The 24,813-nt window shown below is 33.6% G+C and overlaps 3 protein-coding genes across 7 annotated transcripts; 2 read left to right on the top strand and 1 right to left on the bottom strand.

Moving 5' to 3' along the window:
* Nucleotides 1-1,724: 1,724 nt before the first annotated feature.
* On the bottom strand, nt 1,725-21,737 carry LOC109155741. 4 transcript variants are annotated; one of them, XM_019303380.1, is made up of 4 exons: nt 21,179-21,525; nt 20,835-21,090; nt 18,518-18,524; nt 1,725-1,948 (listed from the first exon to the last, which is right to left on the bottom strand). In XM_019303380.1, coding segments are annotated over exons 1-3 (522 nt in total). In that variant the 5' UTR covers nt 21,443-21,525; the 3' UTR covers nt 1,725-1,948; nt 18,518-18,522. The 4 variants fall into 4 exon arrangements, with proteins under 4 accessions (XP_019158925.1, XP_019158926.1, XP_019158924.1 ...); XM_019303379.1 differs by lacking the exons at nt 1,725-1,948; nt 18,518-18,524 and adding an exon at nt 21,541-21,737 and having other exon boundaries at nt 20,505-21,090; nt 21,179-21,476; XM_019303381.1 differs by lacking the exons at nt 18,518-18,524; nt 20,835-21,090; nt 21,179-21,525 and adding an exon at nt 2,544-2,915.
* LOC109155735 lies at nt 3,016-7,303 on the top strand. Of its 2 annotated transcripts, none has more exons than XM_019303372.1 (5): nt 3,016-3,293; nt 3,955-4,395; nt 4,494-5,730; nt 5,838-5,984; nt 6,467-7,303. In XM_019303372.1, exons 2-5 carry the CDS (start codon nt 4,345-4,347, stop codon nt 7,087-7,089), a joined length of 2,058 nt encoding a protein of 685 aa, XP_019158917.1. In that variant the 5' UTR covers nt 3,016-3,293; nt 3,955-4,344; the 3' UTR covers nt 7,090-7,303. The 2 variants fall into 2 exon arrangements, with proteins under 2 accessions (XP_019158917.1, XP_019158916.1); XM_019303371.1 differs by having other exon boundaries at nt 3,017-3,293; nt 4,491-5,730.
* Nucleotides 7,738-11,687, top strand: LOC109155733. Its single transcript, XM_019303370.1, has 5 exons — nt 7,738-7,945; nt 8,156-9,243; nt 9,338-10,654; nt 10,769-10,883; nt 11,181-11,687. Exons 2-5 carry the CDS (start codon nt 8,569-8,571, stop codon nt 11,423-11,425), a joined length of 2,352 nt encoding a protein of 783 aa, XP_019158915.1. The 5' UTR covers nt 7,738-7,945; nt 8,156-8,568; the 3' UTR covers nt 11,426-11,687.
* Nucleotides 21,738-24,813: the final 3,076 nt, after the last annotated feature.

Raw genomic sequence — 24,813 nt, 5'->3', positions numbered from 1 at the left:
CATTCATTTTTTTTTTTGTAACAAAAGGAGGGATAAACCCGGGTCATTCATTTTTTATCTTTTCGCGTGTCTGTGCTGTTAACTCTTTAAAAAAAAAAAATCCTGAAAACACATAATTTTATAACTGAAAATTCTTAAATGTTTCTGATAGGGTATATTCCGACCATACTGTGCCCTACCCGACCGCCTGGGCCCTACCCGACCGACCCATCTTGTCTCTTTCCTCCTCTTTTTGCAGGTCACAGGGCGGGAATCTCAGGAAGAACCCGATCGGTTCCCGACCGGGTGTTACCCGATCGGAGTGTTACGTTCCCGACTGGCCACCCTTGAACAGAAGTTGAGGAGAGACACGCGTCAGCACTTGGCGGGGACATCAGGACGCCCGAGGGGACGACACGTGTCCAAGCCACGCGTCGGGCTGGCCGGAAAGCCCGGATCGTGTCCCCTGCCTCGCGTCTATAAATACCCGCCATTGCGACAGTGAGAGGATCTTTTGGACGATCGATAAGCTGTTATCAGAGAATCCCGACCGTATTCAGTCGGCACCCGAGCAGCTATCTAGATTGTACTTAGAACCTTTTCACCCGATCTATAAAAGTTTACCGCTTTACTTGATCGTATCTGTGTTGATTACTGCTTACGTGGCAATTAGCACTATCAGTTTCAAATGTACAAAATTATATAATAGAATGCACAAAATTTTATACTTGAAATTAACAAAACGACATCACTTTGGAATGTACAAAATTATATAATAGAATGCACAGAATTTTATACCTGAAATTAACAAAACGACGTCGCTTTGGAAGGCGCCCTGGTGCACGGTATAATGATTGGATATCATTATGGATTCTAAATTGAAAGGACGAAGTACAAAATTCATACTTGTAAGGTACATAATTTCAGACAAAAAATAACAAACATATGACACATACACCTGTTATATATTTACTTATTTTTCAAATATGATTTAAGTACATAATTTGTGTTCATATATACAAAATTTCATAACAGAAGATACAAAAATTCATAAAATAAGACACAATTATTAATTTATTTTTAGGTACAAAATTAATACTATTAAGATACAAAATTTCATAACACAAGACACAAACTCACAACATAAAATACATATACATACACCAGAATCTACAATGCATTGTGAACCTTGACCCATGGCATAAGGATTGGATCTAAACAAGTACATAATAAATAATTAAGAAATTAAATATACATTAAGACACAAATAATAAGTATTATTTTTTATTCATTAATATTTAAAATCATGTGGTAGATCGTCTAGGAGGCTGGGGCAAGAGATCCTGCATTCCACATGTTTGTCATTTCATCAACCAAATTAACATTATTATAACACAAACATCTTTTCAGCTTGAAAATGTTTCGAGGGTAATCAATGACCAATTGTTGGATACTCTTAGGAAAATATCAATAATATTTTTTGAGTTACGAGAAAATTCACAATCACTACTCAGAAATAAATTCTATCTAGTGATACTAGTCAGTAAAGAACCACACAAAAGTAAATTAACTTAGATTATTTATAGTTGACCTGATTAAACTAATAAGACCAATAAATAAACTTCTCCCATTAAGAGTTAGACTTGTAACTTTATGATTACTAAGTCAATTAGTATGATCAATTTGATTAGAGTTGTCCCAAATACCAATAACATTTACATGTGGTTGAGTTAGACTTTTTCAAGTAAGAATCAAACTATCAATTCCGAATAACTTAATAGAAATACCGGATGAACAAATGCGTTTGCAAATTGCAAGAAATCAAAACTTGTCAGTGACTTAAGACAAAGTGATGCGTGTAGCACAGAGTTTTCCAAACTCACTCTCTAAGACTTGGAGCAAGTTTTCTTTGGTTCGTCTATAAACCCAAGCCTTCAAATTCTGATCCCAATCGAACCTTGATGGACCACTGCAGATAAAGTTTACTTTGTCAAGTAATATGAAAATGGAACAACCAAGTGTAGACAAAGGCAAACAACAAAATTTTGCAAATTGGCCATAAGAGTCATCTGACAAAGTTTACTGACTCAAGATGTTCAGCTCGCATGGCGGTATGGACTTAGTTCACTGGTTCAGTAAACAGCATTTGAGAGAAAAGATTAAGGTTCAAACTTTGATAACGACAGTAAAGTGAACAGATCATTTATGTGCACCGACATAGAAATTATTTAAGTAATATTTCAAAATAAATTATTATTTTAGATTTTTTATATTTTACAGTTACTTATTCCGTATTTATTTAGAACTTAAAAGAAATTATAAGTTCTAGAATAAACTCTACCAAACATGTCTCACAAGAGATCACAACTAAATTTCCTTAAGCATCTGAAATGGCCGCTGTTATTGGCAACGGATTAGTGTTTCTTTCCATTTTCACATATTCAAATTTTAAATTCTGTTATCATTTCTCGGTGGTGAAAATCAACCAAACATAAAAATAAACACTCCAAGTTCAAAGCAAATACACAGAACTGAAAACAGAATCATCTCAGAAGAACACTCACCGATAATCGATAAGTGCAGGGCCTTGATAGCCTTCATCGAGAGAAGTGTTGGAGGAGAAGCTTTTACAAGTGATTAGCAGAAACGATTTAGCGCCGCGATCCGAATATTCGGGAAGAGAATCATGTACCGGAGAAGAAGACAACGGGAGGAACGGATACCATGAAAGCGGAGCTATGAAAGCTCTCCACGGCAGGAGAAGCTTCGTCCTGGAATGAAGAGAAGCCATTTCCGCAGCTTCACTGTTTTACAGTTTTACCTAACTTCTCACCATTGAATAACTGCTTGAAAGCCCATACCAGGCCCAAATTGAGTGGGCTTTATGCTAATGAGCTAATCCCAATTCATAATTAAATGCAAAGCGACGCTTTAAATACAAGTACGTATAATCCATTTCGTAATGATTATGGTGTCATTATTGCTAATTATTTGTTATTGTACTGATAGAATCCTGTCGACAGAATTTCAGGTTCTCAGAAAACAAAAATCAAAATAATAATTAGAATAAACCGGCGCCGCTCATTTGGAAATTGGAACAATCTCCTATATATCACCACCAACCATCTCCAGCGGTCCAGCCGTTTCCTAGGGCTTCATATTCTACACAAGTTCTTCTTTTTCTCTTTTCGTCATTTTTTTTGAACACATAAATTAAAAACCCATAAAAAAGCTTTTCTTTTGCCGCTTTCATGTTAGTTAGTTACTTTGCGTCATTGAGGATTTGAAGAGAACGTAAATCTGGCTAAGACGAGGTATGAAATGAAATCTTCTGTTTCTTATTTTATTTTATTTTTTCATGGAATTTTGTTTTGTTTTGTTTTTTTTTCCCACGGATTTATAGTATATATATGAATCATTAAAAGAAATATTCTAATATTGATCTATGTTTGTGTTTATGTCTGTATACGAATCTGTATTTTTGTGTGTTTATGTTTGTTAGATATGATTATATGAATACTCACATGCACATATGGCACATTAATGGACAACTGAATGGATTTTGATCTGTTTTTTTATCATTAGAATTTGATTTTCTGGTGTGACGTATTGAATCCATATCATTGAAGAATCTATGTATATTGGGTATGATCCATAGGATAGGATCTGCTCTGTAAATCCTGTTCCTGTTTCTGAGTACATGGAAGTTTGGATTTGAACTGAGAGATTATGGTTTGGATTTATTGAAGATGAGTTATCTCTTTTCCAACTAAAGTTAATTTATAAATTTATTACAGTGTAACGAAGGTCTTGTTTGTTTCTACGGATGACCTTCCAACTTGTTTGCTTCTTCCAACTTCCATAATTTTTAGTCTTCTTGTTTGTTTCTATGGTTCAGCTACTGAGTACATGGAAGTGTTCATTTGCTTTCCTTCCTATATCTGGTTGGTTCATCTCCTTTCCATGTTTTGTCAGGTGGGAGTTTCTAATGCTTAGTAAGGATTGGATCGATAGAGCTAACAAAAATCTTCTTCCAGTCTGGCCACTATAAAAACTTCCAACTTTTCTCCCACCTCAAAGCAGGTGTGGGGTGAAAACGAGGGGGTGATACTGTTATGTGTTCTCAGGAGATCAAAATCATCACATATTTGGAGATTGCGCCGTGTCTCTGAGGGATTATCACTTGATTATGGCTAAGGTCAACCTGAGCTAAGCTTTGGGAAAGATTGTGGTAGCATGCTATTTAAGTTCACTGAAACTGTAGTTGTTGAATCAGTTGGTTAGTAATACGTTAGATGGTAGGGATCCTTAATACTAGAAGGCAAGCAGATCTCGTGTGAATTAGATTTAGTTATTCCTATCAGAATGGTTAGATTTTCCTGCTTCCATGCTCAAATCCACTCGCATAAACAAAAGGTTAGCAGATAAATCTTTTTATTCGGCCTTCACCAATAACAGTTTGAGGTTTTGCTAATGCATATTTCTATTCTAATTCAATATCTCTCAATCAGAAGCCAGTCCAAATGTCTGCTGAAGTAATGCAAAAGAGCCTGGAGGATCATTCTCAGAATCATTCCATGAAGGATTTTAGTTATTGTCAAGCTACCAGTCCTCCGCACTTGAATGAGGAGTGTGATGCTGGCCATGTTATAGATTCCTCTTCTAATGATCATGGCAGTAAATCTGAAGAGAACGGGGATGAATACAAAAGTGAATGCACTGCAAGTGTTGATCATAATAGTGCAAATATTAAAAAGAGTAAGTCTTTAGGCTTTGGATTGGGCTGGGAGGAAGGAAGGCTGTATGATGACTATAACTCAGAGGATGAAAGTCGTGAAAGATTTTCATTTGATGGATCAGATACCCAAGATGGTGCCAAGGATTTCGTAACTAACTTGCTCAATAACAGTCAAGAGGTGCAGCCCTCTACATCTGTTCAAGTAAATTCTGATTTGGCAAACTCTGAATCTATATCTGTGATTGAATACCAGAAAGAGTCAGAGAGAGAAGAAGAATGTGAAAACTATGGCTTTCACCAATCTGGAGCTGATGAGCCTGTTGTGCATCCACCTCGCACTTCATTTACCTTTGCAAAATCATGTTCTTTGCCTAACATGCACTCCACTGGTCAACATTTTACATCCAGTATGCCTTATCCCAGATCTGCTGAGGATTTGATTGTTCTAGAGACAAGAAGAAAGGAAATTATAATGGATGGATTAGCGAAACAAGTTATGCAGCATGGGGAAAGAGAGGGCTATGTTCAAAATGATGAGAAAATTACTGGTGAAAATCCAGTTGATGACAATTATGGAACCTATAACTATGTGGGCTCAGCAAAAGAATGGATTGTGCCTGTGTTAGATGAGGTGAGTATGCAGAAGAACATTAATGGAGAATCCTTGGTTTGCCAGTTGAATGAGTTACCAAACAAGGATTTTAGGCAAAAACGAATTGAGGAGTGGGTTACAAATCTCCAGGATTGTGACCCTCTTGAAGAAACAAATGAATTAGCTATCCCTGATAGTAGTGATCATGAGAAGATACATAATGATAAAGTCTTGGATGGGTCACCCCTGGGAAAGTTGGACGAGAAGGTGAATCCTGGTATGGAAGCAGTTAAGAAATATATCTCTTCTTTGAGTGCTTTAGCCACGTCTGTTCAACTTGTAAATCACGGATTGGTTGTTATTCCATTTCTCAGTACCTTTCTGAGCCTCAAAGCACTTAATTTATCTGGAAACTCCATAGGTTTGCTTTCCACCCAACCTTTTTCTGAAAGTTTTTTTTTTTTTTTTTTTTTTCTGGCTTAGTATATCAAACTCATGTTTATTTGTCTTCTCTCTTAACTTCTGCAGCAAAGATTACTGCGGGTGCTTTGCCTCGAGGGCTTCATATTTTGAATCTTTCCAGAAATAATATCTCAACTATTGAAGGATTACGAGAGCTTACTCGACTTCGTGTACTTGACCTGAGCTACAATCGAATACTGAGAATTGGACACGGTATGGTTGTATTAAAATGTATTATGAAGTCTTGATAAAACCAAGTAAATGCAGTGTGAACAACATTTATATTCTGATATTGGTCAGTACAATAATAAATAGACCTGTCATGTATATAATATCCAATGGTCATGAAAAGAATAAAAGCTTGTTTTATCCATTCATTATGCAGTTGGAAACAGTTTTCCAGAACAACGAGAGGCTTTTATCAACAAAAAATTTCTATAATATTACAACTGGGTTGGTAGGGAAACTTAAGTGATCATTATGCTCGTTCTTCAATTCATGTGCTTCTTTTAATCTGCAGATAATGAATAAATAGACAACTAATATATCAATGGCAAGTAGATCTGGAAAAGTAATATATAGTGGAAATAAATGGCTTATTGCTGAGCAACAGTGACATGTAGTTTTGAATGGCATCTTAGCATGTATTACAGCATAATAATAATTTGCATAATGTAATGATTCTTAACTTGCAGGTCTTGCTTACTGTTCCTCCCTGAAAGAGTTGTACCTAGCAGGCAACAAAATTAGTGAGGTCGAGGGTCTTCACCGCCTCCTAAAATTGAATATTTTGGATCTGAGGTTTAATAAAATATCTACAGCCAAATCTCTGGGCCAACTTGCAGCTAATTACAATTCTCTGCAAGCAATCAACCTGGAAGGAAACCCTGCCCAGAAGAATGTCGGTCATGAACAGCTAAGGAAGTACGTGCAGAGTCTTCTTCCACAGCTCGCATACTATAATAGACAATCCATCAAAATTGGCACATTGAAGGATTCATCAGACCGGTCTTCTCGACTAGGCATTGGTTCCCACCAGGCTGACCGTGGCGTTAAAGCAGAACTCAAGGTTGTGCGGAAGGGAACCACAAGTGTTTCTTCACACAAAGCATCATCCTCGTCCATTCATGGTCGTAAAGGTCAATCAAATTCCTCACCGAAGCGATCCAAAAGCAGACATGGTCACTTGCCTCCAAGTGCATCTCGAAGAAGCAATCATCACCTTCATCCTAGTGAATCCAACAACAAGCTCGCAAATTTCAGACCCGAACCCTCTATGCGCAGGAGCCGCAGTGAGGGCACTCTTGGCATTTTCTGAAATATGATTATTTCTGATTTGTGATCAAAATACCAGTGACTTCTAGTCTGGGATGTTGATACATTTATGCCCCTGCTTGGAATTTACTTTCTTGTTATGTGATTGCAGCTGGTTTGTCATGTGTGAACCATTTGTTTTTCTTTGGTTTTATTTAAGCTTTCATGTTCCTTTCTGGAATTCCAATGTCAATAAAGGGCAGTTTTTATATTTTCAACTAGCATTTACATATTATTAAGCTGTTCTTTTACCCTTACTCTCCCCAACATAGGCCACATCAAATATTCTTTTGCCAGTTTGTTTTAATTAAGGTTAATGTTAATCCAAAGCTATTGAAGGTTAATTGCTTCAGGAGATGGGCTTATCAGTTGGGCCCAAATAAAATTCACTGGCCCACATATTTGGGCAACATAGGGCCCAATGAAAAAGATATCATTTGTAAAAAACAAAGGGAATCGAAGATCAAAAGGCAGTGACAAACTTTGTGTGGTCCAAGGCTATAAACTGAAAATATCTATGCAGCTAATATCACAATATACGCAAAGATTCGAGCCAAATTTGTAATTTTAGAAACTTAATGTATGCGGTGGAAACTGATCGATGAGAGAAGTAAGGGGTCAAAAGTTGATAAATAAACGAAAAAGAGGCTAAAAAAGAAAGAGCCTCTGAATTGTTCAAGAACCCTAATCTATCTCAACCGCCTGCCAACTCTTTCATGCGCCGACTCTGAAGTCTCTGTCTGAACACGCCCCTTCTGTTCTCCACCGGCCGCCGTCCCGACCATTTCCCTCCACTCACTCCGCCCTTTCTGTCATCTCTTTCTCTTATGTCCTTTGTTTCGAACGATCTGTCATCGCAGGTAACGGCGAACCCCATCTTTCTGTAAATTTTTTTTATTAGCTTTTCTGAGAATTAAGATGTGGGATTTTTCGTTTAATCTATATGTATTCATATGTGCGTGTGTGTGGGTGGGTGTTTTAACCGTGATTGTCTCGCTATTTTATTTTTCCCGAAAAAAAATTGATTTTTTTTTTTGTCTGTCACTAATTTATTTCACTTCCATGTGCAGGGCATTCACGTCCTCTAATGGGAGACTAACAATCTGATCAGATAAAAATATTACTGAAGTGGGTTCTCAACGTATCACGCTTGGCGGTTCTTTCTCTCTTTTTTCTTGTTTTTCCCCTTACTGGGATTTTTGCCTAGTGAGATGTGAATTGCCTTGACTCAGAAGGCTTTCAATCTTGGATTTTTATATCTCATCAATAGCCTTTAGCATGCATGGTTGTTGGGAACAGTTTCACTCACTGGATGAGTGTGTTTGTTCAAGATGTGAATTATGAGTAAAAATTTGATCTTGAAGGAGACGTTGACTTGTGCAGTATACAAATAGGAGAGGATTTTCATACCAGTGTACGCTGCAAAAAGGAAAAAAAGATTGGTTCAGGGGCAGGGGTTCTGCCTTTAGAACACGGGCCACCGATGCCTTCTGTTGGGATGAGAAGGACAACCAGGGTGTTCGGGGCAAGGGTGTTAAGATCAGGTAGAAGGTTGTGGACCCAAGTAGAGGGAAAGCATTTGAGAGCTGGTAATGGGGAAAAGTTGATTGGACTTCTTGAGAATGGTGGTGTTAGAGGTGGTGCTGAAGTTCCCCAGTGCAAGGAAAATGGGTGGCATGAAAATGATGCTTTCTCAAAGCAGCAAGTTACCAAAATGGAAGTAGATTCAAATTTAGAGAGTAGCGCAGTAGAACTTGAGTTGGAGAGGCATGCAGGGGAGGCTGTGAATGAGAATGCAAATGTAGGTAGGAGGTGGGGAGCTGTTTATAGACGGAAACGGAAGTATAGGGCTGAAGGTTATGATAGTGAGGACAAGGCTTTTTTGGAAGACAGGAGGTTTGGAAAGCATTTTGTTAGAAAGCAGTGGAAGAAAAAAGCTAGATATTCTCCCAAGGATTCCCCTGATCTACCTGGATCCGTTGCACTGTCTGTTGTCATTAATTCTTCTTGTTCATCTGGTCGTTCGATTTACTGCTTGTTGAATTCACTTTTGGGTTGTCTGCGGAGGTCTATGGTCAATTTGGAACAATTTATTGCATTCATATGCTCAAAACCAATTCGTGATGTATTCTCTTTGCATGGAATCCATTTTCTGAAGGTAAATTGTTTCTGTTGTTTCTGTCTTAGTTCCGTCTCTATGTTCTTGTCCAGCAAGTTTTATAATATTTTGCCCTGTTTTGGTTCTCTTGTAGGAATGTACTCCTGAAATGAGAGCTGGAGTTTGTATAATTTCTGGTGTCAGGTATTCTGTACCACTGTTCACTGTTAACTTCTCTGCAATTCCATGTTGCTTTATGTATCTCCATTCAAGTTTATCTCTAAGATCAGTACCACCCTCCTATGTTCTCTGGATGCCCTCGATGGGTATTGATGTGTCGGACGAAATGACTGATTACACTGATTATGGATTGTGTGATCGTTCTGAAAGTGATAAATCGGGGCATTCAGGTATAGCATCTGATAAAGATAACTCTAGGAAGTGGGTTCTTTCGCAACCAACAGTTAGGGTTCCAAAATTAGCTGCACGCAATTCACAGTTAAAGAGTGGTCGTATCCAGAAGAGAAGGAGAGGGATGAGGCCAAGGAGAGGTAAGCGTTCTTCCGTTATTGGATTACAGAAAGCAAATGGAGCTATGGTTTCTGATAGTTTGAGGTTCAGACACAGTGGCATCCAGTTGTCCTCCATATCATCCCATTCTGGGCTTAGGAGTTTGAATAAAACAACTGCCCGGAACATCAAAGAGCTAAAATCTGCCTTGTTGGATTCAACACGGGACCTAGATGCTACAAGCTGTTCAGCAAATCTGTTGGTCATAGAGTCGGATAAGTGTTACAGGGAGGAGGGAGCAGTTATTGCGTTGGAACAATCTGTTTCGAAACAGTGGACTCTTGCTGTTAAGAAAGGAGGGATGAGACGATACAACCTTACTGCCGAAAAAGTTATGAGGCCATGTAGTTCAAACCGTGTTACTCATGACATAATATGGACTTGTAATAATAGTTGGAAGCTGGAGTTTCCTAATAGACGAGACTGGTTGATTTTCAAGGAACTTTATAAGGAATGTGTTGATCGCAATGTACAGCCTTCATCAGTGAGCACCATTCCCGTTCCTGGAATATGTCAAGTGTCGGGATATGCAGATGCCACCTTCCCATTTATTCGACCCGATTCTTACATTACTGTAAAAACTGATGAACTAGCTCGAGCGTTGGATAAGAGGACAGCAAACTATGACTTGGATACTGACGATGAGGAGTGGCTGAATGAATTCAATAGTCAATGCTGCATAGAAAACAGTCTTCATCAGTGTATCACAGTTGAACGATTTGAGTTAATGATTGATTCTCTCGAAAAATGGGTTTTCTGTAATCCGGATGGTTCTTCTGATGATAAAGCTGCTCTTAATACTTGCCTGAGTTCCGAAAGAAAAGAAACTGCTGAGGCTGTTTATGGTTACTGGTGTAAAAAGCGAAAACAGAAACGATCTGCACTAATTAGGGTATTCCAGGTAAATATTTCATTCTTTTGCAGAAATGTTTGGTTTACCAAAGATTTGAACATAATACTAATATAGTTGGTGTTTTCAACATCGTCTAAAATTATTTTAATATTAACTGGACAGTTGTACCAACCGAGGAGAACTCTAATGACCGCAAAATGTGTTCTGCGGAAGAAAAGGTCATTCAAACGACAAGGAAGCCAAGCTGGAAGAGGCAAGCAACGGACTTTCTTACAAGGTGTGTGTGTCCTTTGTACCGTATTTCCTGTCATTGTTTTGTGTGATTATGTTACAATTTCTTGACCTTCTGAAACTATCAATGGTAGATGTCATATCCATGCTTATTGTTTGCTAATAACGAACTACTTAAAAACAAAAAGACCACATCCATGTTTTTCGTTTCTTGGTAAATGATTGGACTAGGTATTGGTCTCATTAGCTTCTTAGTGAAAGCAGAATAACCTCGGGTTTTGCTATTTTGTTTTAATATGTTGCATACCGATGTTTGTAATCTCAAATAAAATTCCTTTTACAGCGTTGGCCGAACAAGATGCTCAGCAGCAGCAGCAGCAGAGCGCCATTCTGAAGGTGAAAGAAGCGAAAGCTGCTGCGAATAGACAAGAGGGTTTAGCCGTTATCAAGCGTCAGAAAGCGCAGCAGCTCATGGAAAATGCCGATCTAGCAACGTACAAAGCTATGATGGCGCTAAGAATAGCCGAGGCAGCGAGGATTGCCGAATCTACTGAAAATGCTGCTGATGCATCATCTCTCCTTTCTTAATCTGGGCCTGACAGACATTCAAGAAATGGCCATTACTTTTGAGAAGCCTTTGAAAGTGAAGACAGGAGGGAGGGGATATGTGTAACGTTGTATAGATTTATGATTCGATGTACATTTTGTATGTTAGTTTATTGTTAGAGAGAGCGTAGGTAGAAGAGAGAGATATGTACCTTAACTGGGTTTGAGTTCCGACCAAATTGCTTCAAGAAGCCAGAAAATATAGAAGAAAAAAAAATTCAATATACATGCCAGTTTGAGCTTATCTACTTTGGTGAATAATTAGAAGATATAATTGTAACGTCATATTAATTATGGATGAAATTACACTACCTTATAACTTAGTGATTAAATTTTAATCTTCATTTTGTGTAATATTGAAATGATTTCTAGCTAATACTAAAATACATGGTGTCATTGAAAATTGATCATTTCAATAATATCAATTACAATCGTGATTGTACTTGGTCTTATTAAATCCACTCTAATCATGTATTCTACATGATATTATTGAAATTGTTTTTAATAATACAAAGTACAATCATGATTGTAATATGTATTATATATTGAGATGATTTTAAAAGGTAATATATATGTACATAGTATTGAAAATTATTTTAATATTACACATGTTATTGTGTTTTGTATAATATGATAGATCTCAATAAATATATATTATATATGTGTGTAACGATATAGAATTCTTCGTTCGAACTTCAATAATCCAACATGTTCAGCTAGGTCGAGTATAATTTTTGTACCTGAAAATCATGAGTTTGATTTGTAGGTCCATCATAAAAGGTTTTTCTAATACAATTTACTTATCACATGTGGTTTGTGAACTATTGCATAAGTGTAGAATTTACTTGGTGTTCATTCTCATATAATGACGATAAGTTTTTATCATCACCCAAAAATTAATTTTTTTTTAAAAAAATAAAAATAGCCCACCATGTTTTTTTACGGCATTAATCATTAAAAGCAGCCATTCTATTCTTTCTTAATACTTTGGTTTTCCTTTTCAAATGTTTGTAGGAACCCGAACTAATATTGCATATAAACTATAAACAAGAAGTTGCTCAATTATTGAAGCAACAAAAACGAAAGAGAAAGAGAAAAGAGAGTTTATCATAAAATAAATTCAATCAATACATATATAATAGATTCCATGAACTTGCTCTGCAATTGAGAACGAGTTTTAAGCTAGACTTCTCATCCACTAAGTAATTGAATACGTAATTCAATATATACTGATTGCATTTATTTTATAATAAAATCTTTTTCTTTCTTTCTTTCCCTTTTGTTGCTTCAATAATTGAGCAGCTTCTTGTTAGTGGGTTACGTTACCATGGTCCATTGGACATTATATATGCGTCCTGTAAAAGGGGGTTTCAAAGCTATCATAATGCACACAAAATCCTACCTTGTACCGAAGTTGCATGTTTGGTGTTAACTGTTAAGATAATTGTGTGGTGTCTTTGCGCGGTATAACCAAATAAAATTGAAATCTTTGAGAAGGGTCAGATAATGGATAATCCATGACCCCACATACTAATGAAGTGATGATTGGGTATCCGCACGCGTGGAGGTTGGAACACATTATTAATCCAAATGCATGTCAATCCATATTTAATAATTGGTTGCTTGATTAAATAAAAACACCAGATTTTAGTTGATAAGTTTATAAGTAAATTAATTCCCACGAAGGTAACTTTTTTTTTTTTGGTAATTTTAAATTTAATCTTAAATTATTTTTTTGTCATTTAATATTTTATATTATCATATTTTAAACACTTTTAATTATTTTGATAACTTTTTCAGTGAAACTTTATTTTAGGTCAGCGTAAATTCGTCTCTTAATTTTTTTAAAAAATTATTTTTCCAATGACTTAATTCAGCAAAAGTCCATTGTTTTTGGTGACAATGCCAATTAAATTTAGTCCTAGACAATCGTTTTTGCTATTTAACAATCCATACTATCATACTTCAGACACTTTTGGTTCTTCCGATGACTTTTTATGGTGAAACCCTATTTTAGGCAACACATTTTCATATCTTCATTTAAAAAATAATAATTCAGTTTTCTGAGCCATTTTTTTTTTCAATTTTCGTTTTTTCAGTCGTGGATTGCACCCAGCTCGTCTTCATCTCCTTCAACTAGGCCCCAAATCGTCTTTCTCCAATGGTTATACCGAGTACATGAGGACCTTCGAGTGCGAGGGAATCATTTTGCAATGTAGTTGGGAAGCTGAGGGTGTCGCCACCCAGTTGACTTTAGTCTGATTGCTATTGCTTTAGTCCATGATTATGTGAACCATATACTATAGTTGTAGAGCAAAAAAAAAAAAAAAAAAGTTTCTTCTTTGTCATCGGAAAATACCATTTCCATAAATAGGGTTTCACCCAAAAAAAAGTCATCAGAAAGATCAAAAGTTTCTAAAATATGATAGTCTAGGGTGTTAAATGACAAAAACGATTGTCTAGGACTAAATTTAGAATTGCCATCAAAGAAAAAGTGACCTTCGCTGGAATTAACTCATTGGGAAAATAATTTTAAAAAATTTGATGAGACGAAAATACTCTTGTCTAAAATAGGGTTTCATCAAAAGGACCAATAATGTTCAAAATATGATGTTCTGGGGTGTTAAATGATAAAAATGATAGTTTGGAACTAAATTTGAAATTACCACTAAAGATAAGGGACTTCGCTAGAATTAACTCTTTATAAGTAATTTTCAAGTTTGACTCCTAGTCTGAGTGGTTTATTAATCTTTTTAGTTTGAAGCGATCAACTATGAACAATCTAGTTAGGCTAGTTTACCAGCTAGGATGCTTGATTAGGATCACAAGGTTGAATATCTCCGCCTTGTACCTCCTTCTAATTCTTTGCCGACTAGAACCACAAAGTGGAAATTTGTACCCTCGAGTAGTGACTACAGATTTCTCTCGTCACCCAAAAAAGATTATGCCTTAAAAAAGGTGATTGAGTTAGTGAAATATGCTTTTTGTACGTAATGATCTAGTATGATGATGATTTACTTCTTTTTTATGATTTATAGGCTATTACCAAGTTCACGCTCTCAAACATTGGCAATTATGAACATGGTTTACCTTCTCCCTTGGGTACTAGTAGCAATTATGAGCATGGTTACCTCTCCTATGTGGTTGATTCGTGTGATCCCCATTTTTTATGAATAAAAAGTGTAATTATAATTATTTTTGTACAATGGAAGAAAACACAAGTACACTTATAATAAATATACAAGTCACTACTGTAAATCAACGAGTCAGAGATATTAAAAAAAAAAAAAAACAAAAACAAAAACTCCAAATCATTCCCGAGAATGACACACACACACATATATGCCAAGACTAGGAGAAAGATAGAGAAGAATGGTTACTCGTAATCTAATTTGCATATTTATTAATTTTCTTGTGAATATGATTAATCAAATAAAACCTTCTTTTTTTTTTTTTTATATATATCTCAAATAGTTTCAACCAATAGTTAATTTATATTTGTATAATCGCTCACATCTCGTATTTTATATACCGAAAGAGACATTAATTATATTTTAAATGATAATAACACTCCTTTAATTTTTAGTACATTTAATGGTAGACGTACAGAAGATGTAATTACCTTTTCATTCATACCTACTAACAAACGATAAATAACTTATCAATAAAATATATTTAAAATTTCAATAATGTACAACACTTCTAAATCTAAATAAATAAGAACTAAAAATATATTTTTTTAAATTAAAAAAAAAAAAAAAAAACTACAATCTAATAACAAGATAGGGTCTCAAACTTGCCAAACTCTACAACTATTATTGCCTCTAAACTATATTATCAAATCCTACCTACCTTGAAGTCAAACAATTAGGGATAATTTGGTTTATCTTAAATAACCTTGAATTCAAGCTTCATACATCTAGCATGTAACGGATAATATTTAATTTTTTTTTTAAATAACAACTCAGATTTTAAAATAATTAAGATCAAACATATATCAAACTAGTAATTGTCTCGTGCGATGCACAAATTATTATTAATTTAACAAATTTAGCAATTAAAATTTTGACACCCTCTTAATTAGCAAAGAAAGTAATGGTTGTGGAAACAGAAAAACGTACTTGAGTTCTTGAGTTCAGAATTAGTTTGATTAAAAATGTAAGTATAACTATACAATGTAATATTTATTATTTTTAACAGTTTAATTATGTTATTATTATGTTGATTTTAAACTTTATTGTTACTTGTATTGTTATTTGAATTTGAATTTTTTTGTTTGAAAGGAATTTGAAATTGAAATAACTACTTTAATTATATAACTAACGTATTTAAATAAACCTTGTAAATAAAATAACATACAATATTTGTCGAAAATCTCCACAAAAAACTTATTCATTTGAAAAAGATTATTTATGTAAGAACTATATTTATTTTATATCTAATTTCTCCTCTTTATATATGTGGAGTCAAATTAATTATAATTGAGATTTAAATGAATATATACACAAATTATATTAAATATAAAACTTTACCAATAAATTTGAACACAATAAACCTTTTTCCATATTTCATGATGCTTTAATATATATATAGAGATAGAGATAGAGCTATAATAATAAAATATAATTTATAAAATATAAATACACATAATAACTTCAAAAAATATATATATATAAATACATCTACCCACACAATTAATGCATTCATACTTGCTAATTTTGTTTCTATCAAAATGCATTCACACTTTGGAGGAAAAATTTTGTGGCTAGATTCTGTTTTATTATATACTAGTTTTTCTACGCGCTTTGCGCGAATAGGATAATGCCCAATACTTATTTTTAAATAAGTATTTCGAAGTATATTAATGAAATATTATATAGAAGATGTTCATGCATAAGTAAATAAATGTTGAATTTGTTTATTTAAATTGGTAATTTAAAGTATATAAATGCAAGATAATATATGACAGGTTTTTTTTTTTTTTTTTTGAAAAAATATGAGAGGTTGGTTATATATAACTGTCACAAAAATAAATGTTTGCAACTTTGTAATAACACTAATCTAAGTACTAAGTCTAAAAGCGATAGTCTAAATAAATACTCTTTTTGGTTTAAATTTTTCTAATTCTCTTTTGGGTAGCATTGTTATTGTTTTCATCTTCAGTACATGTCTTTATTATTATTATTTTTTTTTGTTATTGGTAGTGTGTCATGTGCAATTGGGTTATTGGTGGTATCATAGAACGATTCATCATGCAATGAGATTATGGAGTATGAAGTTTTAGATTTGTTTTGTTGTGTATATGATTTAGATCTTAGTTGTGCTATGAACTATTTATCTTACAAACACATGTTGATATTTGGTAGTAGTAGTTTTCCCCTACATGTTTCATGTGTTGTGAGACATCTAATTCTAAATTAATTAAATGCGTATGTATTTTTTTTTTGTTGTAGTTACTAATTTATTTTTTAATTTAAGTAATAAGAGCAATAAAGTGGGCAAATTATGTTGTGGAACCATGTCCACCTTGCAAGGTGGACACGGTTCTAAAATTGTCTATAATTATGAATATATAGTTCAAAAATTATAAACATATAGTTCTATAATTATGAACATAGAGTTGTGAACATAATTATGAACATATAGTTCTGTAATTATGAATATAGAGATTCAATAATGGTGAATATGAAGTTAAAAAATTATGAATATATACCTTTATAATTATGAACATATAGTTCAGTAATTATGAACATAGAGTTCTGTAATTGTGAATATAGAGTTCAATAATTATGAATATGAAGTTCAGTAATTATGAACATAGAGTTCAGTACATGTCCTTTTTTTATTTTATTTTTTTTTATTGGTAGTGTGTCATGTGCAATTAGGTTACTGGTAGAAGCATAGAGGGATTCATCATGCAATGAGATTAGGGTGTAGGAAGTTTTAGATTTGCTGTATATGACTGGGATTTTAGTTGTAATATGAACTCTTTAACGTACAAACACCTATTGATATTTAGTAGTAGTTTTTTCCCTACATGTTTCATGTGTTGTGAGATGTGTGTCGTAGATAATCATGTGAAAGTATTGAACAAAATATTAATATTTATTATATTTGTATAAAATACTTGATAAATAAATAAATAAATAAATAAATAAATAACATATTTATTTATTTATTTATTTATCAAGTATTTTATACAAATATAATATTCATAATTCATAATATATGTTTAACAATTATGCCAACTATACTTGGGATGGGGTTCGAACCTAAGACCTTATATAAATTAAGAGTATGTTAAGAATAATAAATAGTTAACGGAATATTCCTTACTAAAGTTTAAACTAACGGAATTTAGGGTTATTTAAGGAAGGAAAATAATATAATAGAGGGTAAATAAGGAAAATCATTAAAAGATACTAAAATCAAAATAATATGAACCATTCATTTTAAGAAACAATTAGTACCGACATTTTTTTTGTTCCAGTTAAGGGCCTAACATTATTCGCTCTTATTAAATTTGTAGATAAGGAATAAGGTTCAAATTGGCCACTGAACGTAACCTGAAAATGCAATTAGGCCACTGAACGAAAAAAAAAGTGCAATTAGGCCATTGAACACTCAAAAAATGTGCAATTAGGCCACTGAACTCTCCAAACGTATGCAATTTTACCGGATAGCAGGTTACCATCAATTTTAGCAGGTTACCTGCTTACGTGGCAGCTTAGTTGGCATTTTTAATAATTTTTAAATAATTTTTAATAATTAATTTTAATAATAAATTTTATAAAAAATTGGAAAAAATTAAATAAAAAATAAAATAAAGTCGTTTTTATTTTTTAAAATTTTTTTTAATAAAAAGTTATTATTTAAATTTATTAAAAATTAATTAAAATTTATTAAAAATGCCAACTCAGCTGCCACGTAAGCAGATAACCTGCTAAAATTGAGGGTAACCTGCTATCAGGTGAAATTGCACATTTTTGGAGTGTTCAGTGGCCCAATTGCACTTTTTTTTTCGTTCAGTAGCCTAATTACATTTTCAGGTTACGTTCAGTGGCCAATTTGAACCTTATTCCTATATATAAATATAAAGAAGATATATGAATATGATGAGAGATCTTCATGTGTACAAATCTGTCTTGGTTTGAACAATAATCCATTCAGTACTATCCGTGGATCAAATCATTATCAAAGTTAGACAACTTTACATGAAATACACTAAACCATAAAAGGCACCACAAAAAGTTAGGCTTCTTGAGACCTACACGTACATGGTTAAATTACTTCATGCTTAAGAATAATCGATTCAGTGTATATGCTCACTTGCTCAGTACGTACTGCCTATACAAGTGGAAATATGCTACTTGCCTAACATTTTTTTTTTAATGTTATGCTACTTTATTTAACAAAAATATTAACCACGACGACCGAGTTGGTCAGGTGGTTGACGGTAATTATAATGTTACAATAGTTTGACTCTTAGATGGAGTGACTTATTAGTCTTTTTAATTTGAGTCGATAAGTTATTAACAACCTAAGTTGTTTAATTACCTTCTTTGTGATCCTTTACGGATTAAGATTATAAGGCGAGATTTAATCTATACACACCCTTAAGATCTTGTATAGTGATTATAAATTTCTCTTATTAGTAAAAAAAAAAATCATTATAATTATAGAATTGAGCCTTTTACTATACGCTGAATTTTATAATGTTTTGTCGAAATATACAGTTAATAACATATGCCGTATATAATTAAATAAAACATAATAAAATTGAGGGTGTATCTCACTAGGCCATCACTTTAATTTAGAGATCGAATATTATTGAATTGTATTGCTTTTGTGAAAATGTTCCAACTTGCTTTAATTTAGTGATAAAGTGCTTATTTATTCATATTTTTCTCCCTATCTTTAGTCCATTTTGTTCATAGATTATTCTAAATTTCATGAGGATTAGTCTTAATTGTGTTATTTTGTAAGGAGTATGGGTTGGTCGAAAAGCTTTGGAAGCAAAGGTGAGTGAATTAAGGGAGGTTTGGAGCAAAAAGAAACTTCTGAGATCATATCTGCTACTCTCGTCATCCACCACGTAGGAAATCCTTTCGTGATATAACCAATTCCAGTAGCCAACTTCTACCAGCCACGAGCCTCACCACGTAGTAGTTCCCCAAGTGACATTCCTCTCACCACGCAGTAGTTTCCCTAGAGAGAACAACAAAACACCCGTGCTTCCCTTAACTACATCATTTAATATTAACAATATAAAAATATTACAAATACAACATGTTCAATAAAACATCCTTAAAAAAGCTAATTGAACCCCACATAAAAAAGAGGCTTTATCACACTCAAACTTATTCTTCGATCTAATTAAATCATTTTTTTTCTTTTTGCTTTTTATATAATTAAAAAAAATTATTGAATAGTACGTTTAATGTAATATTTAAATGTAAAAGTTTTACATGTTAATATGAAACTAAATATTATATAAAAAAATTGTAAATATAAGTGGCTTACCTTGAAAGGGGTGGCGGATTCTTGAATGTCATGAATATGATACTTTTCAATACCTTCTCAATCAAGCCGACACACATGATCTTCTTAGTACAATTTATCTCTTATGTGTGATTTGTGGACTTTCATACGAGAATAAGGTTTACTCAGTACACATCACATCCTTAGATAGTAACGACATGTTTAATTTCTCTCTTATCCTAAAAAAGACTACATCTTTTTTTTTTTTTTTTTTTAACTTTGTTATGCATGTAATTTCAGAATTTTATTTTTTTTCATTGAATATAGTAAGTTTAATGTAATATTCAAATGTATAATTTTTTATACATTAATATTAAACTAAATAATATATAAAAAAATTAAATTGTAAATAACTCGAGACAAACAGAGAAGTGTAATTAATTAGTGCACTCATTTAAATTCGGATATACACTAAACACATGAAAAATATCTTTCATGGTAAATAATAATATACAGTGAATAAGACTTAGAATGTGCCCTAGTGTCATAAAATTCATACTTTAAAAAACAAACCTCCCAAAAAAAAAAAAAAAGCAAACTTCCTACTTACAGTTAGTTACCAAATGTTCAGATATAACCAGAGGTAATATAAGACAGTTGTTTATTCTTTTTTAATATTAATTTAAAGAATACGACACTGAGGCGCAACATAGTAGTCGCCGTCAATATCTTTGTCATATTTTAAGATTTTCCCTCGGAGCCGCCGTTTCTGACTTCATCAGATCTAACGGTGGCCGGAAGTATCCAATCAACCAATGGAAAGCGCTCAGCCCCAGCGATATTGAGACTATGGCTCCGATCTTACCCAGAAAAATGGTTGCAAGTAGGGCCAAAACAATCGTGCAGAAACATGATGACATCCAACTCGAACAAGAAGTAATTGGTTTTTCATGGCTTGATCGCTGCGTTTTTGATTCAGATGTCGATGAAGAGGTTGAAGAACTTGAGCTCCACGTCAGAAGATCAATGGCGGCGGACTTTTCTTCTGCCTGATTCTCAGCTTCTGGTTTCCCTGGTTCACTGTCCAGTACGTGGAAAGGCTTTCTGTTTTTCACTGGACCCTTGCTTTTCAGCTGAATTGGAAGCTCAAGTTGATGAATATTTTTCTGCAGAAATGGGATGGAGGAGACTGTTAACTTTACAAGAAAAAGAAAGGGTTAGAGGAATGGACCATAGGATCTGGAAAAAACTGACCATGGGATCTGGAAAAACAATGGCTTTGAAGAGGCTAGGAAAGTGCTTGAATGCGACACGTTTTCGTCGGATCAATTTTCGGTTTTTACGGCCCGACACCGAGGACGATGATTCGCTGCTCGATGATGAAACCATCCCAGTATTTCCACCTGGGACAATTTTTGTAGAAACAGAATCATAAGACACCTCATGATCATGGCTGACAACAACGTCCTCTGCTTCCACGGCGACCGGCCGGAAACACAGGGAGAATTTGTGTTTCATCGTTTCTGTCACCCCTTTCTGGGTGGCTCCAAGAGGATTCTTTGAGACAAAAATATATGAGAGAGAGAGAGAGAGAGAGAGAGAGAAGAAGAAGAAGAAGAAGAAGAATAAGAAGAGATTGAGAAGAGGTATATTGGATAGGATTTAGAGCGGACAAAAAAGACGAGTGCGAGAAAGATGAGAGGAGGAAAGACTAAAGAAATGAATGGCGTGTTTTGTTGGATTGGGGAATGGGGAGCGTTGTGACTATTTAGGACTGCGTTTCTACTTTTAGTTTCTTGGTAGCTAACGGACGCAAGAGTGTACAAGTGCTATGGTACTATATTTATATAAACCAGTTTTTGAAATATACATAATTTAATGCTGTCCTGATAGGCTGATAGCTACTCCATAAAATTAGGTGAGGTAGAAGTGATGCTGGCAGGAGGTTAATTAATTCACTGGTTTAATAGACAGTATTTATCACAACAGATCAAAGTTTGAACCACGTCAGCGGTAATGTGGGGGCCAAAGTGGATAAATTCTTTAGAGCTTGACACAAGTTTGATGAACACAAAAAATGATATTAGTGTTTTACAACCAAATATCATTGAGAACTCAATGTTACATCTTGATTATTGCATTTTATAATATATAATAAATAAATAAATAAATGTATATATATAGCTTGAATTTATAATTTGAACTATTTGAATTTGTCTTGACATGCAGTAAGTCAATAACCAAATCAAATTCAAATATTTATTGAATTAAACTTAGTAGCTCACGAGTAGTTTGACTAATTTACACCCCTACCAAGTACAATCTCATTGCATTTAAGACAATATTCAGTACAATCTAAATAACATTTTTAATTATCTATATATAGTGTAAAAAGACACAAGTGTCAATAGACATAGTATTTTTAATTATATATATATATATATATATAGTGTAAAAAGACACAAGTGGGCTATAAGTAACCAATCATATACCATGGACCATGTTACATCTTACAAAGTGTGAACTTGACATAGAGTTCATTTTCAATATACTGAAACTTTTTTTAATAATACATTGAATATTATTTTTTGAAAGTGTACTAAAGATTAATTAATTATTTAGTTAAAAAAATAATTGTGATTAGGCGGGAATTGAGATGTTGAGATTAGGGTTGGGGGGAGAAAGTCAAGTATGACCGAAGTGTATCTTATATTCTGATGCCTATATCCCTTTGTTCCATTTTTGATATTCCCACATCTCTCTTGGTCCCTACCAAAAAACACATGTGCACTGAATTCGCATGCACTCTAAAACCTCCACCAAAAACACATGCATTATGTAATTCTTATAAAATTTGTTAACTGACTTGATTGATGTGAAACGCTAAATAAATTGTCAAAAAATTAAAAATAATAATAATAATAATAATAATGGAGCTTTTTAAAACTACAAAGCTCCCCTAATAGGACTTGTCAATCTTGTCATGGACTAGTAATGATATGGGTTTTGGTTGGGTTAGTCGGAACTTTTATATATGGTAATTTTATAGCGGCAAAATGTCAACGGTGGGAAGGAGTTTTTATGGTAAGAGAATGCGGAGGTTATGGCTGGGGTGAGGAAAGTTCTTAGTTGGTTGAAGGCTCAGAGTTTGAATATGGTTGAGGTGGAAATGGATGCGCATCAAGTCCTTTTTTGCTCTTTAAGGGGATCTCGAAGTGGTGCTTTTGGGATTATTATTGACGATATTAAAGAGATAGTGTCTATGTTTGATAGCATGTCTTTCTCTTTTGTTCCTAGATCTACGAATTTGGTTGCTCATACATCGGTTAAAGAAACATGTTCTATGCCAGATTTTATGGAATGACATGTTGCCTCTCCTGCTTTATAAAACTCTGTTCTTGAGCTGGATGTAAGGGTGTTTATGATTGAATGATGTTTTTTGTTTGGGTTTAAAAATTAAATAAAATAAAATAAAATAAAAATAAAAGACGGCTGTCGAAAGAAATTCAAAAAATGAAAAAGATTGACTGCTAAAATGCTCATGCATGAATTAGGCAAATTATGCCCTGGACCCGTGTCCACATTGAATTGTGAACACGGGCCCAAAACGACGTCGTTTTTTTAAAAAATGCGTCATTTAGTTAAAAAAAAAAAAAAATCGCGCGCGTTTTGCAGTTAACGGCGTTATTATTTTTTTTTTTTGGATTATGAATGTACAGTTATGCCGTTATGAATATACACTTATGCAATTATGAAATTATGAACACAGAGCTCTAACATTATGAACTTACAATTATGAACATATATAGTGATAAAATTATGACCATGGAGCTTTAAAATTGTGAATATAGAGCTTCGAAGATTATGAATGTACAGTTATGGAGTTATGAATGTACAGTTATAGAGTTATGAATCTACAGTTATGGAGTTATGAATCTACAGTTATGAGATTATGAATCTACAGTATGGAATTATGAATGTACAGTTATTGATCAAATTATAAACAAAGAGCTCTAACATTATGAACTTACAATTATGAACATATAGAGATAAAATTATGAACATAGAGCTCTAAAATTGTAAACATAGAGCTTCGAAAATTATGAATGTACAATTATGGAGTTATGAAATGTACAGTTATGGAGTTATGAATGTATAGTTATGGAGTTATGAATGTACAGTTATAGAGTTATGAACGTACAGTTATGGAGTTATGAATGTATAGTTATTAACATATAGTAATAAAATTATGAACATATACTCTTACAATGAAGCGGTCTGAAATTTAAAAAAAAAAAAAAAAAAAAAAAAAAAAAAAAAAAAAGAGATAACAGTGCCTAACGGCACTGTTACCCGTGTCCAGCAAACATGCTGGACACGGGTCCAACGCATAACGATTGCATGAATTAAATTTGGGCTGGACTTGAACAATACACATCCTATCCAACAATTCACTTGGCCCAATTTTGATGGGCTGGGCCAGTGGACCTTTGCAACACTTTAATCGTATGAATAAGAAACTCTGGAACTGATGGACAGCTCAGTTATCAATGCTTATTAGGTGGATTATGGTCCACAACTTATCATGCATAGAATAAATTATTTTATGTAATGTATAAAACACATTATTTTCATACATATAATACATTATTTTTATACGTAATTATTTAGGTGTGTATATTTTAGGTTATTTTTGTCGTACACAAGATTTATTATGTGTAGAACATATATAAAACTATTCAGCATGCCCCACCACTCCCTTTACATAGAAATCTAATATTTAGTAAATTAATGTTCATTATTTGTATCATAAATTAAAGTATACTATTTCTGATAATATGTTTCCGTGCATGGTCCATAGTAAAATTTGTTTCTAGTTGTTTCTTGTG

This window comes from Ipomoea nil, unplaced genomic scaffold (assembly GCF_001879475.1).
Source record: "Ipomoea nil cultivar Tokyo-kokei standard unplaced genomic scaffold, Asagao_1.1 scaffold2704, whole genome shotgun sequence".
Taxonomy (NCBI): Eukaryota; Viridiplantae; Streptophyta; class Magnoliopsida; order Solanales; family Convolvulaceae; genus Ipomoea; species Ipomoea nil.
Note: the sequence above shows the minus strand (reverse complement) of the source record. Positions and strands in the feature narration are given on the sequence as shown.